The following is a 15,777-nucleotide window of genomic DNA, read 5'->3' on the forward strand; positions in this document are numbered from 1 at the left end:
TCTAATTACCCCTTTCTATCTGATGACTTGTTGAAATTTTTCATGCATATCGTGTGTTTTGACATGGAGCCCCCCTCCCCCCCTTCCCCCCTCTTGTTTTGATCACGCTCCGCCACTGCTACAACTGGAGTCTTTATGTGCCAACCAATTGGATTCGGTAACTCCGGAACCACTTCACTAGTCTTGGCAAGTTGTTCTTCCTGTAGGTCTATCCATTCCCAAGCAACTGGATCTCGAGTATTCATGTCATCAAGTATTTCTATCTCCATCATAAAGATAGCGGGTATAAGTCAAAAGGTTAACTCGCTTATTCGAATTTGCTCTTTCATTATTACTGTAACTTTTTGTGTGCTTGATATAAAGTTTTGATTATAAAACTTTCCTTATGAACTGATAGCAAACGAAGTTTTTAAAGTGATGCATGGTTGGCGAGTGGGGCGAATAGGATCACGGTGGCCCGAAGAAAAACTGATGTCTCCACTCTGTCTATTACAACGCCTCTCTGAAGCCTTCCTGTTTGTGTATGCATAAATGCATAATGCATGAAAATGTTGTTTGAAAGGTAGCTTCGACTGAACTTGGTATCTGTTATCAGCTGGGCGTTCTGTCTTGCACTTTGAGGGTCTGACTGTTAGAATTAAGTCTTTAGGATTAACGTGAGTTGGATCTTGATCTCTAATTAGAACACCTTCTATGGATCAGAAGTTTGATTTGGTAAGTACCTTTGATGGCCGAGGCAAAATCCCTCGCCTGCTTGATGCAGGCTGATGCAGGGTGGAGCCGTGGGTGGTGTTGTAGTCTGGAGGGGCAGCAACACATCCACGATAGATGACAGCAGCAAGCCGCAGGCACTGCCCTCGTGGTGGCCGGCGGTGGACTTGGCCTTCCCATTGCTTCAGCGCACCCATAGATCGGTATGGTTTAAGGGAATTAAGGAGGCTGGACAAAACGTACGTGAATCAATCTCTCATAGGTATCCAGGCCTCACCCTTTATATGCGCTGGCAATAGGGGACCAAAACCATCTGTCGGTTAGAGGTGCCCCCGATCAGGGCAATTCTGTTGGGGTCAAAAGCCACGAACGTTGGTTCCTGGCTCATCCCCTTAACGTTACCTTTTACCCGGTCAGAGCCGAGATCAACCAACATTCTCCCCCTTGATCGTTAGGCTCAACTTCATTCGCCCATTCTCCGTAGGAAAAATATATCAAAGTAAGGTGTTACAACAACCAATGAAATGCCATCAAACCTCAATACTTATAATACATCAGCCTACTTCAAAATGGAAAACATATTACTTAATGGGAGTGGTTTATTTAGAAGGTCCTTATTTCCAGGATCAAAAGGCTTTTCAGGAACCCATGCTAGCAACATAAACATACAATTGGGTGGTAAGCCTTCGATAAACGGATCTGTAAGACATTCAAACGTACTCATAAGCTCAACTTTAATAGCTTGATCCTGGATTCTATTTTTCACAACACTAAACATATTGTCAATGGTTCTGGCAACACCATTTAACTTGTTGTCACTGCGTGTTAATAGTGCAGTAGGTGGTTAAAAAAAATATTGTCTACCACCATAATTTCGGGAATAAAATATCTTGAGATACAACCTGCCTAGTAGCCTCTTAACATGCCACATAATTAAGTGCATTATTTTTAATGCCATCAGTGCCATTATGGAGCTTTTCCACGATATAACTCCATATGCGAGAGTGAGGATGCAACATAACGTGGAAACTCTAATATCCACACATCTCGCAGAACCTATGTATGAATAACCCAGAATATCGAGGTTATTACACTTCTTATTAGTGAGCATGTAAACTTTATTGCCTTGCATATGCGCAAGATTTTTGGCGGCTTTTCCTGTGGTCCATTTATGAACTTAATTGTATATTTGCCAATTATCCCGATCACGAATAGGACACATTCATACTTGAATACTTATATTGCTTCTGACAGCTGAAGCATAAGGAACCAACATTATCTGATCAGTTCATAATGGTTCCTTGGACAGTAAGATGTTATCGCCCTTAACTTTAATAGCAGGTGAGATGGAGTATTAGTACATAATCCTTTTTCTTTCACACTCTATTGATGTATGTCATCATAATAAGACTTATACTCCTTTTGGACCAATATATATCTTGATGAAACTCAATACAAGCAGAATATGAGGCATCACCAAGACTCATACTCATAAATAGAAGATAGAAATTTCTTGGCTCACCCAAAAAAAAATCCATCTTCACAAGGTAGCGAGCTTACTCTCCCTAGACTTATGGTATGGCCGTCCCAAACGCTCATCTTATTTCATAATTGTATTTCTTTGAACAATATGCCTTATGTCAACTTTATCTTAAAAGCGAAACCTTACAGTTTTGTCATACATGCATTTTCTTTAACTAAGCCAACACAAGAGCATGTTGTAATAATAATACGAGCGTAACAACAACTTACTTAGAAAACTCTACTGAGTTACATCATTAGAGCTCACAATTTTCATCCTATACGGCAACAAGACGCTAAGATGATCATTCACACACATTATCAATCATATGGAAATCGTTAAGGCTCAACACTAAGTGTTGCATTAGGAACTGATTCTCAACTTGCCTGATGCATATGAACAAAGATCTAACAGAGTTATTCTTAAGATTCATGTTCATACACTCCAGGTTCCCTGATAATCATTTTAGAAGATGGAAAAATAAATCCAAAATCTTATGACAATCAACTCAGCTCTAAACCACAACACTATTGGGTTGAAGATGGAAAAGAACTTCAGGAGTTGTGACACATGATTATAAAACGACGTTGGTCAGAAAAACAACCATGAGTCACATCATACTGGCAAACTTGCCACTTGAGTGAAGTGTGATACATGATTATAAACGACGTTGGTCAGAAATATAACCATGAGTCACATCATAATCAACATTAGATTAGCAAGCTTGCACTTAACATTCATGTGTGCTTCATAATTCTCATAAGGGATTAAGTATACATTAACATAATAAAGGGAGTGTTTTTCATTCATTCTTCTAAATAAGACTTGTTGCATCTTAATTAGAGAACTCACATTAGTGTTTGCTTTTCATACATTCTCCAACCAAGACTTCCCGTTGGTTCCATCTTAATTAGAGAATTAACGCATACATTTTACTTAGTTTTACATGATCTAAGTAGGAGAAGTGAACGTGATGTCTCATATTAAATGAGACTTCCATTCTCCCCCTCGAAATGTGGTCTGAAACCATAATTTCGATAAGGTCTCTTACACTTCTCTTACATCTTTAATTATAACATATCACATAATCTTTACAAATGACTCATTCAGTCAAAACATAAATTGTCTCACCCTGGGGCGAGACTAACATTACATAATTGGAGTTGATACCAAATCATGTCATGTGTTCGAGTGACAAAATTAGGGTTCTCCAATAACTAGGACCATTAACAAACATCATCAATAATATGAAGAATTAAGTCATGTCCAAAAGCTAGTGAAATAAATCCAATAGTTTTGGCTTTAACCTCCTTTGCATTAGTAATGTGCATGATGGCACATGTATCTTGAGATCTCTCCCAATGTCTACATTAACATCATGATTAACATCCTTCAACATTAGTTGCAAAAACCATGAGAGATTCCTTGCATGAGACAATGATCTCTACTCTCCATGTGGGAAAGTTATTTACATAAGGTTTGTCTATGCCAAAGCAAAAGTTTAGCATCATCATTAATTTCATTGCTGAAAAAAGGAAGGCAACTTTATGAACATTGTAATACAACATCAATCACGAATTAACCATCGAATGAGATGAATTAAGTAGATGCTTAATTGTTATTCTAATCCATTTCACCGTTGGGCATAAAACGGAGAAGAGCATTATTTATTCATACAAGACACATGAAAATAATCAACGTTGGTCAGAATATCACCATATGCCATTAAAACATTTCCTCACTAAATCTCTAATCAAAACTTCTCATTAGTTCCATTTTGATTAGAGAGAAATAAAATCACATAATGATTATCAAGAACTTTGGCTAAATTAAGAGCCGCAACTTTAGCCTAAAGTAACATAATGATGCCTTTTGTCATTAACTAAAGTTCACAATGGTAATAACATTGATATAAGTGTCAAATTACCACTAAAAATCTCAATGACATAAAAAACATTGGAATTAACACTAAAACAAAATGTCATTGCCACCGAGTAAACATCAAGCTTGACAATCATAGTGAAAATGACATCAATATTATAGTTCGGATACCACAAGATTTTCCAAATAATAAAATTTGGACATCAAATTACATCAAGATTCACCAAATAATAAAATTTGGTAACTCTGAGATGTCAAATAAATGACAATAACAACTTTAGAATATTTTGATCAACTATTGTCATATAATGACCATGATATTACATATCATACTAAAAATCTCTACACAAATTTACTTTGCTTGGGGAATCAATCATAAACATTCTAGGCCATTACATGCTTATTTATAATGCATTGAATAGTATAAAATGCACCAAACATAAACTTTAGCTTTTCTCAATAAATACACTACCCAAACATTATTAGATGCATAGTGCAGCGTGAAAAAAACTGCACCACGCAACCATCAACATTTTTCCTCAAGCGGGCCTTAGTACATTAGTAATGATCACATTATAAAGAAATGCCAAAAATGGCATCAACATAAAATTCACACTCAAACGAAATATCCAAATAAAATATTTAGAAACTTCAATGAGATTCATATTAATTTCATCATTGAAATGATACTAGAAAGGTGACCACCATAAAATGGAATCAACATTAGTTCACATTAAATTTTCCAAATAGTTTTGTTGGTTTTATTTTATTCAAAAAAAAAATAAAAAAATAAGCATCATTTAAAACATAATTATAGGCAATTTCAAACTTATTAGTGCATAAACATTATTAGAAACTTAAAAATGCACTAAAAATGCATAAAGAACATTATTCGGCCCATAACAACCCACGGCTTCTCAGTAATAAAACTTTATCATTATTAACATTATTTTGGGCACATAAAATTTCCAAGCAAAATTTCGCACTGGGTCCATTCTACTCCGAAAAAAGAATGAAAACGAACTTTAGCATGATTTTCATATTTTAGTGCCTAAGCATAATTAGGACTCCAGGGAAAAATTCGGCACAAAATACCCAGGGTACCCGTTTAAAACTGGCCCATCACATTATTTAGCTAAAAAAGGCAGAAAACCCTCTCTCGGGCCTACATAACTTGGGCTCGAGCCCACAGCCAACATCGGCCGATTCAGTGTCCGAAGGCCCATCATCATCCCCGCACCGCGCTCAGCCATTGCATCAAAAACAACGGCTGTGATCCCCTCGAGGGGGAACAAAACTTCCAGGGCGGCTGAACCCTAGCCATTTCATCAGCCTCCCCCGATTTTAACGCAGCGGCGATGCTGAGGAGACCGCAGCGGCGGCCCAACCTCGTCGGCCATGGCGGCGCGGTAGCTGCCCTCGTCGGAGCAGCGTGAAACGGATTAAGTCCAGCGCGCTCCTCCAACGAGTGTGGCTTCGGCGTCGCGCACATGGCAATCCGTGCGGCGGACGGGAGGACCACTTCGCCGCTAGCTGCTCGCACAAAACTTCAAAGCGGCGGCGACGTGCGATCCTCGCAAGGCGCGCGCCCACCAGTATGTCGACGGCAGCTCCTTCCCGCGCATCGTCTCGAGGGACGGCGGTGTCACGGCGACGGCATCCTCGCACAGCGGTGGCCGTGTTGATCCCGGAGGAGGAGGACACCGTCACGGCCATGAGGTGAGCCCTTCACCTTTCTTCCATTAATTTCAATCATTTTGGGCTCAGATTTGGCGAATTTGGATTACTAGAGCTGTGGTTTCGGTGTTCCTGGGAACAAAATTTGGGGATTTGCCGTTCCATCTTTTCTTGCACATCTGATTCCCTCCTAATTTTCTCAACCAGTGCTAACAATGCTAATCAGAACGTCAACATGATGCGGAAGCATGACTTAGTTAATCTAACAGAAAATCTAATTAGCACCAACCCAATGGCAATTAGAAAAAAAACTTGTATCTCAAATTTAAACAAAGATCATTAGGACTTTAATCAATACTACGAATTAGGGCCTTGATTAATTATTAGGGAACAACAAGTAGCGGGTTCTAAACAGAGATCAATAAGCTCTGATACCATTGTTAGAATTAAGTCTTTAGGATTAACGTGAGTTGGATCTTGATCTCTAATTAGAACACCTTCTATGGATCGGAAGTTTGATTTGGTAAGTACCTTTGATGGCCGAGGCAAAATCCCTCGCCTGCTTGATGCAGGCTGATGCAGGGTGGAGCCGTGGGTGGTGTTGTAGTCTGGAGGGGCAGCAACACATCCACGATAGATGACAGCAGCAAGCCGCAGGCACTGCCCTCGTGGTGGCCGGCGGTGGACTTGGCCTTCCCATTGCTTCAGCGCACCCATAGATCGGTATGGTTTAAGGGAATTAAGGAGGCTGGACAAAACGTACGTGAATCAATCTCTCATAGGTATCCAGGCCCCACCCTTTATATGCGCTGGCAATAGGGGACCAAAACCATCTGTCGGTTAGAGGTGCCCCTGATCAGGGCAATTCTGTTGGTGTCAAAAGCCACGAACGTTGGTTCCTGGCTCATCCCCTTAACGTTACCTTTTACCCGGTCAGAGCCGAGATCAACCAACACTGACAGGTCGATGCCCAAGAATGCAAGAGCTGTGTTCGCCCTGGTTTTGCTCTTTTACCTTTCTTCTATTTTCTTTTGGTAGCTGTTGTAAGACAATATTGTTTTTGTTAAACGATACCAGAGAGGAAGCTCTTTTTATTAAAAGAAAATTAATTGGCGGTGGATATCTCTGAGTTGAACTTCCCCTGTTTCAGACAACACCAACGATGTGCTCGCGAACATGTTCCAGTCAAGGAAGGAGCAACGATGATCGAACACAATCTCCATCCCAGGGATATCGCAGATGACGATTTTTTCTTTTTTTGAATACAGTACAGACACAAGCGCTCATATACATGCGCATGCACACAACCCAACGTAATAGATAACCCAAAATTGGAGCTGGGTTAACAAGTCGCTGGCTCGTCCGACCCGACGTCGTCTCCTCCACCATCACCTCTTTCTCTGTGTCAGCGTTGTCCCGTCCGCCCAGTGGCATCAGCAATGCCGTCGGCCGTCCTGTACAGAGCTCCTCCCAACGAGTTTAGGCTGCTTCCTTTGTGCTTTCTGTCTTCAGAGTTCAACGGCGAATACAGATTTTCTTCGCTGTAATCCAGCAATCTATCATGTTGTGTATGTGTGAATATGAAACAATGAAAACTGAACCAAAAGTTACAAAAATGACACACACAAAAAAACTACAGAACGATCCAAAATAGTTACGGGCCTACGACTTACACGGAGTCGCCGCGCAGCCGCTACCCCAGTCCAAGGAATAAAGGAGAAGAGGCGCGACGAGCTGGATGGGTGTGGAGGATGACGCCGCTGGGAAGATGAGTTGGCGCTGAGGTGGCGGAGGAGTGTCGGGACGGCGCCAGGGCGACGGGGGCCGCGAGCTACCGGCGACGAGCGAGCCGGCGGCAACGGCTTGGCTCTCGCTGGCTCGGGAGGACACCGCAGGCACAGGTATAGCCTCGTCTGATTCAACCTGATTGATGTGATGTGTGTTGCTGGGCATCATTTGGGCTGTGTGTTAATAGTTAGCCCAAAAATTGTGGTTTTGTGAAAACTTCTCCAAAAATAGGGTAAAGTGTTACTCCCTCCGTTCGGAATTACTTGTCATCAAAATGGATAAAAATGGATGTATCTAGAACTAAAGTACATCTAGATACATTCATTTCAATGACAAGTATTTCCGGACGGAGGGAGTATATGTTAAGTCCATGGGTGGAGTTAGCCAGTTGGCTAAACCACGACCTGTCGGCCCCCCTGCGGAGTCTGGCATGGTAAAAACTATGAACTCACATGTCTTTTTTCTTTGTGATGAATAACTCGATCAAACAAACCGAGCGTCCCAGCATTGATACCGTCTGACTTACAAAACAGATTTATTGACACTGATTCCTAAACTACACTTTCAATCTTTTCTCAGTATGGTTTCAGCTACGGGGAGAATATCATACGGAAACCATTATTCAATGAATACTTCATGGAAACCATATTTTAAAGTTAGGCTTTTTTATTAAAATACGGATGTTAAGAGGGTGATGTTTTATTTGCCACGCAAAATTTCAAGTTAAAATACATTACGAGATCTGAGCTATGAAAGAAAACATATTCAACCCTGTTCGGCACTATTGAACGCTGATTTTGTCTTTTTCATAGCTCACCAGTTTCTTCATGTACGTAGACGTTGGTTTTGTCCCTATAGCATCTGCATCACTAGTATTGCACGCTCGGTGCCACACCATCGTCTTCCTCCCCCCTCTCGTGCATCCTCCCTCAAGCACTTGGGAGTATCATGCCTGGACACGGCCACTCGCAGTCACCGTATTGTCGATCAGTGCATGGCCACACCGACCCAATGCCAAACAAGCTAGGATGGACCTCCGAAGCACACCCCAAATAAGAGTCAATAGTTGTGAAAGAGCTATTGGTAAAATTTGCCATCTAGACCATATGATGATGAGATAGAGAATAAATGACTAGAGGGAGCAAAGGTGTATGTAAATTGACCTTTCCTTTATTTGACAAAGCTGGTTTAAAGAAATTGTTCAGAAAATAAACCTAGCCGAATAACGTAGAAGGAAAATCGTAATTTTCAAGCACTGTATAAATCACGATTTGAAATCTGATTTAAGTTTTTTGTTTGTTTTTATTTAAGATAATTAACACCATGACAATTAGAATCGCAATATCATCATGATTTACATTGTAATGATCAAGGAGAATGTAGCATCGAAACCCCATCAATTAGTTCTGCTTGTAGACGCCCTTTCCGTTAACCTGTGCAGCAGCAGATACCTCGACGGGGTTGCCCATCACTGCATATGGGCCCGTGGCGCGCCCGTCGCGTTCGTCACCTTCCGCAGCAGGAATTACTCAGCATCTCCAACAGGCGCGCGAAAAGACGCGCGCGCGCGGTAAAACCAGCTTTTAGCGCGCGCGGAACGTTTTGCCGCGCTCCAGCGGTGGCGGGAAACTCGCGCGCGCTGGAACCGCTTGCGCGCGCGTGAAAAGGCGACAGCTCGCGTGTCATTTTTGGCGCACCGCTTCCGGCGCCTCTATAAAATGCGGCGCTTGCCACGCGCCTTCTCCACGCCTTCCTCTGCCACGCGCCTCTTCCTCCTCTCTGCCACGCGCGCCTCCACCGCTCCAGCGCCCCGCCACCCCGACGCGTCACCATGCCGCCGCGCCGCCGAGGAGCGTCGGGCTTCCGAGGCGTCCGTCTGCGACCCAACGGCGGGTACTATTCCGAGATACGCTCCGGCGAACTCCGGCTCGGCCTCGGCACCTACGAGACGGCGTACGAGCGGCGGCGTGGCGCCTAGGCAGGCCGCGCGGGCAGATAAATTTCCAGGACGTCTACACGCTCCAGCAGGCGCTGGACGTCGCCCCGCCGCCTCGTCTTAACACGACAGAAGACCGTGCGGAGCACGCTGAGCGGCAGCGCCGCCTCCTCGTCGCCCAGGAGGACGAGCGGGTCATGGGGGAGTGGCGCCGGCGTCACCCGAAGGACGTCGCCTACGAGCAATCCTACTTGGCAAGGCGCCGCGAGGAGGACACGCGAAGGCGCCACAATTCGCGGGTGGAGAGGCGTCGGTGGAAGGCATTGGCGAATGCGCAGTCGGATATCGTTGCTGCAGGTGGGAGGTCGTTCTTCACGAAAAACGACGATCGTTGGTTGGACATATGGCTCGATACCTCGAACGACACCGACGAGTATGATGATGGTGATGATGATAGCGACTTGGAGTAGTTGCGCCGTAGTTTATCTATGCTTTCGAACTATCTATCTAGTTGCACCGATGTAAAATACCTTTGTATCATTTTTTATTTATGCAATCTATCTAGTTTTTATTTATCCATGCTTCCGATTTATCTAAAAACAAAAAAAAAATATGTGTGCGCTGCATTTTTTGCGCGCTGCTGGAGCGGCGCGCGCTGCATTTTAGCGCAGCTGCTGGAGCCAGCGCTGCGCGTCGCGCCAAACCAGGCAATGGACGCGCGGCAAACCAGTTTTTTGCGCGCGGCGCGTTCGGCGCCTGTTGGAGATGCTCTAATGCAACTTGGTGGCATCCTCCGCAGCCTTCGCGCCTTTCCCTTCGCCCGCCGTCGCACTGGCCTGCGCGCCGTCGAGCCTCTTGACGGTGATGTTGACGATGCCGTTACGGGTCTCCATCATGAGCCCGGTGTCAAACAGCCGGTAGCTGAGGCAATGCAGGTGGCCCGGCGGGCCGGCGCGGAAGTCCGCGACGGGCACGAGCGCCGCTGCCACGAACTCCTGCCGGCCGTCGCCCCTCTGGCGGTAGATCTCCACGTCGATCGTCCTCGACTGCTTCGGCACCGTCACGCGCACGGCCTCGCCCCAGTAGGGGTACCCATTGCAGTCGCCGTCCTCGTCGTTGAAGCCGGTACGGGCGGACGACGAGTCTGTGTTGACCGCGGCGAACGCGTCGCGATCCAGCGGGCGGCGCCAGAGCCACCCCGTGACGACCTTCTCCGCCGATAGTACGGTCACCTCCAGGGTCATCAGCTTCGCGCGCCACGACTTCCGCGGCTGCTTCGCGAACGACGACCGCCCCTTGAGCGCCATTGCTGGTTGGCTGCCGCGACGAGTTCGATCGTGCGCTATAGTGGATTGTGGAGGCGGGGCTCTGCGTAGTTATATTGATCGGGAGCAGGAGACGAACGCGTTTACTGGGTCAAAGTCAGGAATCTGTATCCGATCCGTTTGCTGTTCTAGGGTTTGGTTTCAGGTTTTCCGACGGTGGATGTGATTTGTTTCCCAAGAAAGATAGCTGGAGGGATGTTCGTCCAAGCTTCAAGGCGTTTATTTAAGACTAGTTTATCTAAGACTAGCAAAAAGGCCTGTGCGTTGCAACGGGATAAAAGAATACCACACGTTTTAAATTTATAAAATATTGTCTATAATTTGAGTATTTGTAACTACGGCCCACACAAAGATGGTCTTTGCCTACAAAAGTACAAGTTCAAGATTTCACATGTCTTCTATTTAAACATGGCTTGCATGTAGATTTAATACGTACAATGAAACGGACAAGTGATCTTCAATTTCATCTCCAATTCAAATTTTTCTGAGATATTCATCCACAATTCGGATCAGTACCAATATGAAAGAAAGACGGATAATGTACTGTTGAATAAATATTGCACCCTAAATAGTATTCTTTTTAAATGATTAACAGGTAAAATAACATTATATTCATATTACATATATTTTGCTAACCAAATTTCATATATAACATGTTAAATTTGGAGTTACAGTTTAGATAATATGAGTATTTTAAAAACATTTAAATTTTGAGCTACAGTTTAAAACATATGAGTATTTTAAAAAACATTTGATATATACTGTGGGTTTAATGTCAAAAAGATCGGGTTTTTTTTTATAAAATAGCATGATGAACTAAGAATACCTATTCCCTTTATTATATAAAATATATAATAAAGGCCCGTGCATTGCAATGGGGGAGAAAAAAAACCACACGCTCTTAATTTACGAAAGATGTTTTATAATCTGAGAATTTTGTAGCTATTTCTTAAATACATGAAGAGTTGAAAAGGTTGTTAAAAATAGGATTTTTTTTAATCATAAAAAGAGGTTTTTTCTGTCTGGAAAAGAACTTTTTTATGGTCTCCTGTTGACGCAGGTACTTGCGCTCCTATTCCATCACTATTTCTTGCCATACATGTCATAGGTAATGGTTCCTGTTTCATCACTATTTATTTCTTATCAAACTTTTCTTTTATTTTATATTTTGTCATGCATGCCTCCGTTTTACTTTTTTTCATGCATGTCCTCTTTTTCTTCTTCTTATATATAGGAGAATAGCGCAACATCTCATCTTTTATCGGATCTCCTCTGCATTTTCTCTTTTATTTATTTTATAGCAGACATCCCATCTTTATTGGGTCCTTTTATTTTTTGTCATGCATGTCCTTATTTATTAGGTGTCTCTAACAAATTTATCTTCAATCTGATGTTCAATCCTAATTTTGCTGAGGTGTTCATCTCCAATCTGAATCAGTACCGGTATGAAAAAAATGGATAACGCATTGTTGATAACATTGCGGCCTAGATTTTTTTTAAATTGTTAACAGGTAATATAACATACTATTTAGATTCTGCATAATTTTCTAATCAAATTCCATATATAATATGTTAAATTTGGAGTTACGGTTTAAAAGATGTGAGTATTTTAAAAAACATTTGATATGTACTGCGGGTTTAATGTCAGAAACATCGGAGATTTTCTACAAAATAGCATGGCGGACTAAGAATACATATTTCTTTTATTAGTGGGTATAGATTATTATTATTATTATTATTGTTATTAGTAGGTATATATCATGTAGTGTATAGGGCAAATACACGTTCGGAAAGATTATAAAGGATATAGCATGTGGCGACTGCAAGAGCCGAACGTACCGTCAACGATCCTTATTCGCTCATACAAAACATACTCCGAGCCTTGCAAATTTTGGTGGTCAAATAACATTCGAGGAGCTCTATACAAAAAAGACAAAAATACTCAAAATGTATGTGCACCATTGACCAACATTTGTAAAAAAAATTGTACAATTCTTCTCGGAGGTCATTTGACCATCAAACTTGGCAAGCCTCTAACATTTGTTGATACTCATTTTCACAAAGTTTCAGATTTTTTTCAAAATGCTTTGGTATATTTTTTTGCGTGGATGCACCGTAAATGCACGGAGGATGAGTTCAGCCACTACTTTCGCCAGTAGTAGTAGTAGTACAACTCCTTTTTCCTTTTTTGAAATAAGCAGTAGCGCAACTCAGTTGCGTGGAAGGCGCAATTGTTGGTCTGATCCAAAGGCACCGAACTGCGTCCTCGTCATGCTATCTGGGAAGGAGACTAGCACGATTCCACGACCTGTCTTCCACGCAATCAGCGAACTGCTTCGTGCGCACTCCTGGAACCGCTCCAGAGGGTCGGGAGGCGCTCTTCAGCCTTCTCTCGACAGCAGCAACGTCATGGGTCTTCGTCCTCGAGCGGACGGGGACCCCGACAGTTTTTCTCCAGTAGGGAGATAGAATAGATCTAGTTTTCTGTCATGGGTGATGCATCAATGGTGAAGATAGAGTCATGTCGGAACAATCTATTTCTGCTCTTTCTTTATCTCGGTGGTGTTCTAATGGGCGGAACCGAGGAGCATGTGGGTCTGCCTTCGTGCTAGTCTTCAGCTCTGGTGAGATTTGTGTTCGATGGCCTACGCACGACACTTTCTTGGGTGGCAATGGTGTCAACTGTAGTGGTAGTGTTTGGTGTCTTGCAGTGGGATGCGTGGATGGCGGTAAACAGTGGCACTCTTCATTAAGAGCGTCAGATGAAGCTGATGTTGGGAAACGTTGCATGAAAAACAAAAAAAAAATTCTAAGCACACACAAGATCTATCCATGGAGGTCCATAGCAACGAGAGGTGGAGTGTATCTACATACCCTCGTAGACCGTAAGCCCAAGCTTTTAACAACGCGGTTGATGTAATCAAACTTCTTCGCGCTCCAACCGATCAAGTACCGAACATACGGCACCTCCGCGTTCTACACACGTTCAGCTCGGTGATGTCCTCCGCCTTCTTGATCCAGCAAGACGGCGGGGTGGTAGATGAGTTCCAACAGCACGACGGCGTGGTGACGGTGATGGTGAAGTGATCTTCGCAGGGCTTCACCTAAGCACTACGAATATATGACCGGGGGTGTAAATGGTGGAGGGGGCGCCAGACACGGCTAGGTAATTGTCTGTTGTGTGCTAGGCGTCCCCTTCTCACATATATATAGGTGGGAGGGAGGGAGGAGCAGTCAAAGGAGCCGCCCAAGTAGGAGGAATCCTACTTGGGGTCCCTCCCAAGCCGCGCCCCCCTTTCCTTATTTGGAGTGCGGGGAAAGGCATGGGAGGGTGGCGCCCCACCCCCCTTCCTTTCTCTCATGAGAGGGAAAGGCAGGAGGGGCTAGCCCTCCCCCTTTTCCTTCCCTAGGGTTGGCCAAACAAGGGAGGGGGCGCACCAGCCCCCTTGTGGGCTGGTATGTCCCCTCATTTGGCTCATATGGCCCTATCTTGCCGGGGAGGGGGGGGTGCCCGGAACCCCTTCCGGTGATCCGATTCATTCCTGGTACGTCCCAAAACACTTTCGATGTTCAAATATCATCGTCCTATATATAAATCTTTACCTCTCGACCATTTCAATACTCCTCATCATGTCCGTGATCTCATCCGGGACTCCGAACAACATTCGATCACCAAAACATATAACTCATATAACACTATATCGTCAACGAACGGTAAGCGTGCGGACCCTACAGGTTCAAGAACTATGTAGACATGGCCGAGATATCTCTCCCGTCAATAACCAATAGCGGAATCTGGATGCCCATATTAGCTCCTACATATTCTACGAAGATCTTTATCGGTCGAACCGTTATGACAACAATACGTAATTCCCTTTGTCCATCGGTATGTTACTTGCCCGAGATTCGATCGTCGGTATCTTCATACCTAGTTCAATCTCGTTACCGGCAGGTCCTTTTACTCGTTCCGTAATACATCACCTTGTGGCTAACTCCTTAGTCATTTGCTTGCAAGCTTATGATGTGTATTACCGAGAGGGCCCAGAGATACCTCTCCGATACTCCGAGTGACAAATCCTAATCTCGATCTATGCCAACTCAACAAACACCTTCGGAGGTACCTGTAGAGCATCTTTATGATAACCCAGTTACGTTGTGACGTTTGATAGCACACAAGGTATTCCTCCGGTATCCACGAGTTGCATAATCTCATAGTCGGAGGAATGTGTATTGGCATGAAGAAAGCAATAGCAATAAACTGAACGATCATTATGCTAAGCTAACAGATGAGTCTTGTCCATCACATCATTCTCCTAATGATGTGATCCCATTATCAAATGACAACACATGTCTATAGTTAGGAAACCTTAACCATCTTTGATCAACGAGCTAGTCTAGTAGAGGCATACTAGGGACACGGTATTTGTTTATGTATTCACACATGTACTTTAAGTTTCCGACCAATACAATTCTAGCATGAATAATAAATCTTTATCATGAATAAGGAAATATAAAATAACAACTTTATTATTGCCTCTAGGGCATATTTCCTTCAGTTGATGGCCTTAGGATCTAGCGGACACATGGAAGAACCCGGCCGACATGCCACAAAGCCTCGGTATCGTCTGAAAGGATCGATATGGTTGACTAGAGGGGGAGGGGTGAATAGGCAACTAACACTTTTTAGACTTTTCTATAACAATTTAAACCTTGCAAAGAAATAGGTTGTCTAGATGTGCAACTACGTGGACAACCTATATGATGCAAATACAATAAGCACACAAGCAAGCAATGGATATAGCACACGTAAGCTTGCAAAAGTAAAGGGACAAGATAACCAAGAGTGGAGCCGGTGGAGATGAGGATGTGTTACCGAAGTTCCTTCCTTTTAAGGGGAAGTACGTCTCCGTTAGAGCGGTGTGGAGGCACAATGCTCC

The 15,777-nt window shown here is 43.5% G+C and overlaps 1 protein-coding gene across 1 annotated transcript; it reads right to left on the reverse strand.

Annotated features, from left to right (window-relative positions):
• Positions 1-10,285: 10,285 nt before the first annotated feature.
• LOC123114926 (BON1-associated protein 2-like) lies at positions 10,286-11,011 on the reverse strand. Its single transcript, XM_044536290.1, has one exon. It carries the CDS (start codon positions 10,820-10,822, stop codon positions 10,286-10,288), a length of 537 nt encoding a protein of 178 aa, XP_044392225.1. The 5' UTR covers positions 10,823-11,011.
• Positions 11,012-15,777: the final 4,766 nt, after the last annotated feature.

The sequence above is a fragment of the Triticum aestivum genome, chromosome 5B, assembly GCF_018294505.1.
Source record: "Triticum aestivum cultivar Chinese Spring chromosome 5B, IWGSC CS RefSeq v2.1, whole genome shotgun sequence".
Classification (NCBI taxonomy): domain Eukaryota; kingdom Viridiplantae; phylum Streptophyta; class Magnoliopsida; order Poales; family Poaceae; genus Triticum; species Triticum aestivum.

Coding starts and splice junctions, on each gene's coding strand:
- LOC123114926 (XM_044536290.1), bottom strand. CDS start 10,822: ATGGCGCTCAAGGGGCGGTCGTCGTTCGCGAAGCAGCCGCGGAAGTCG.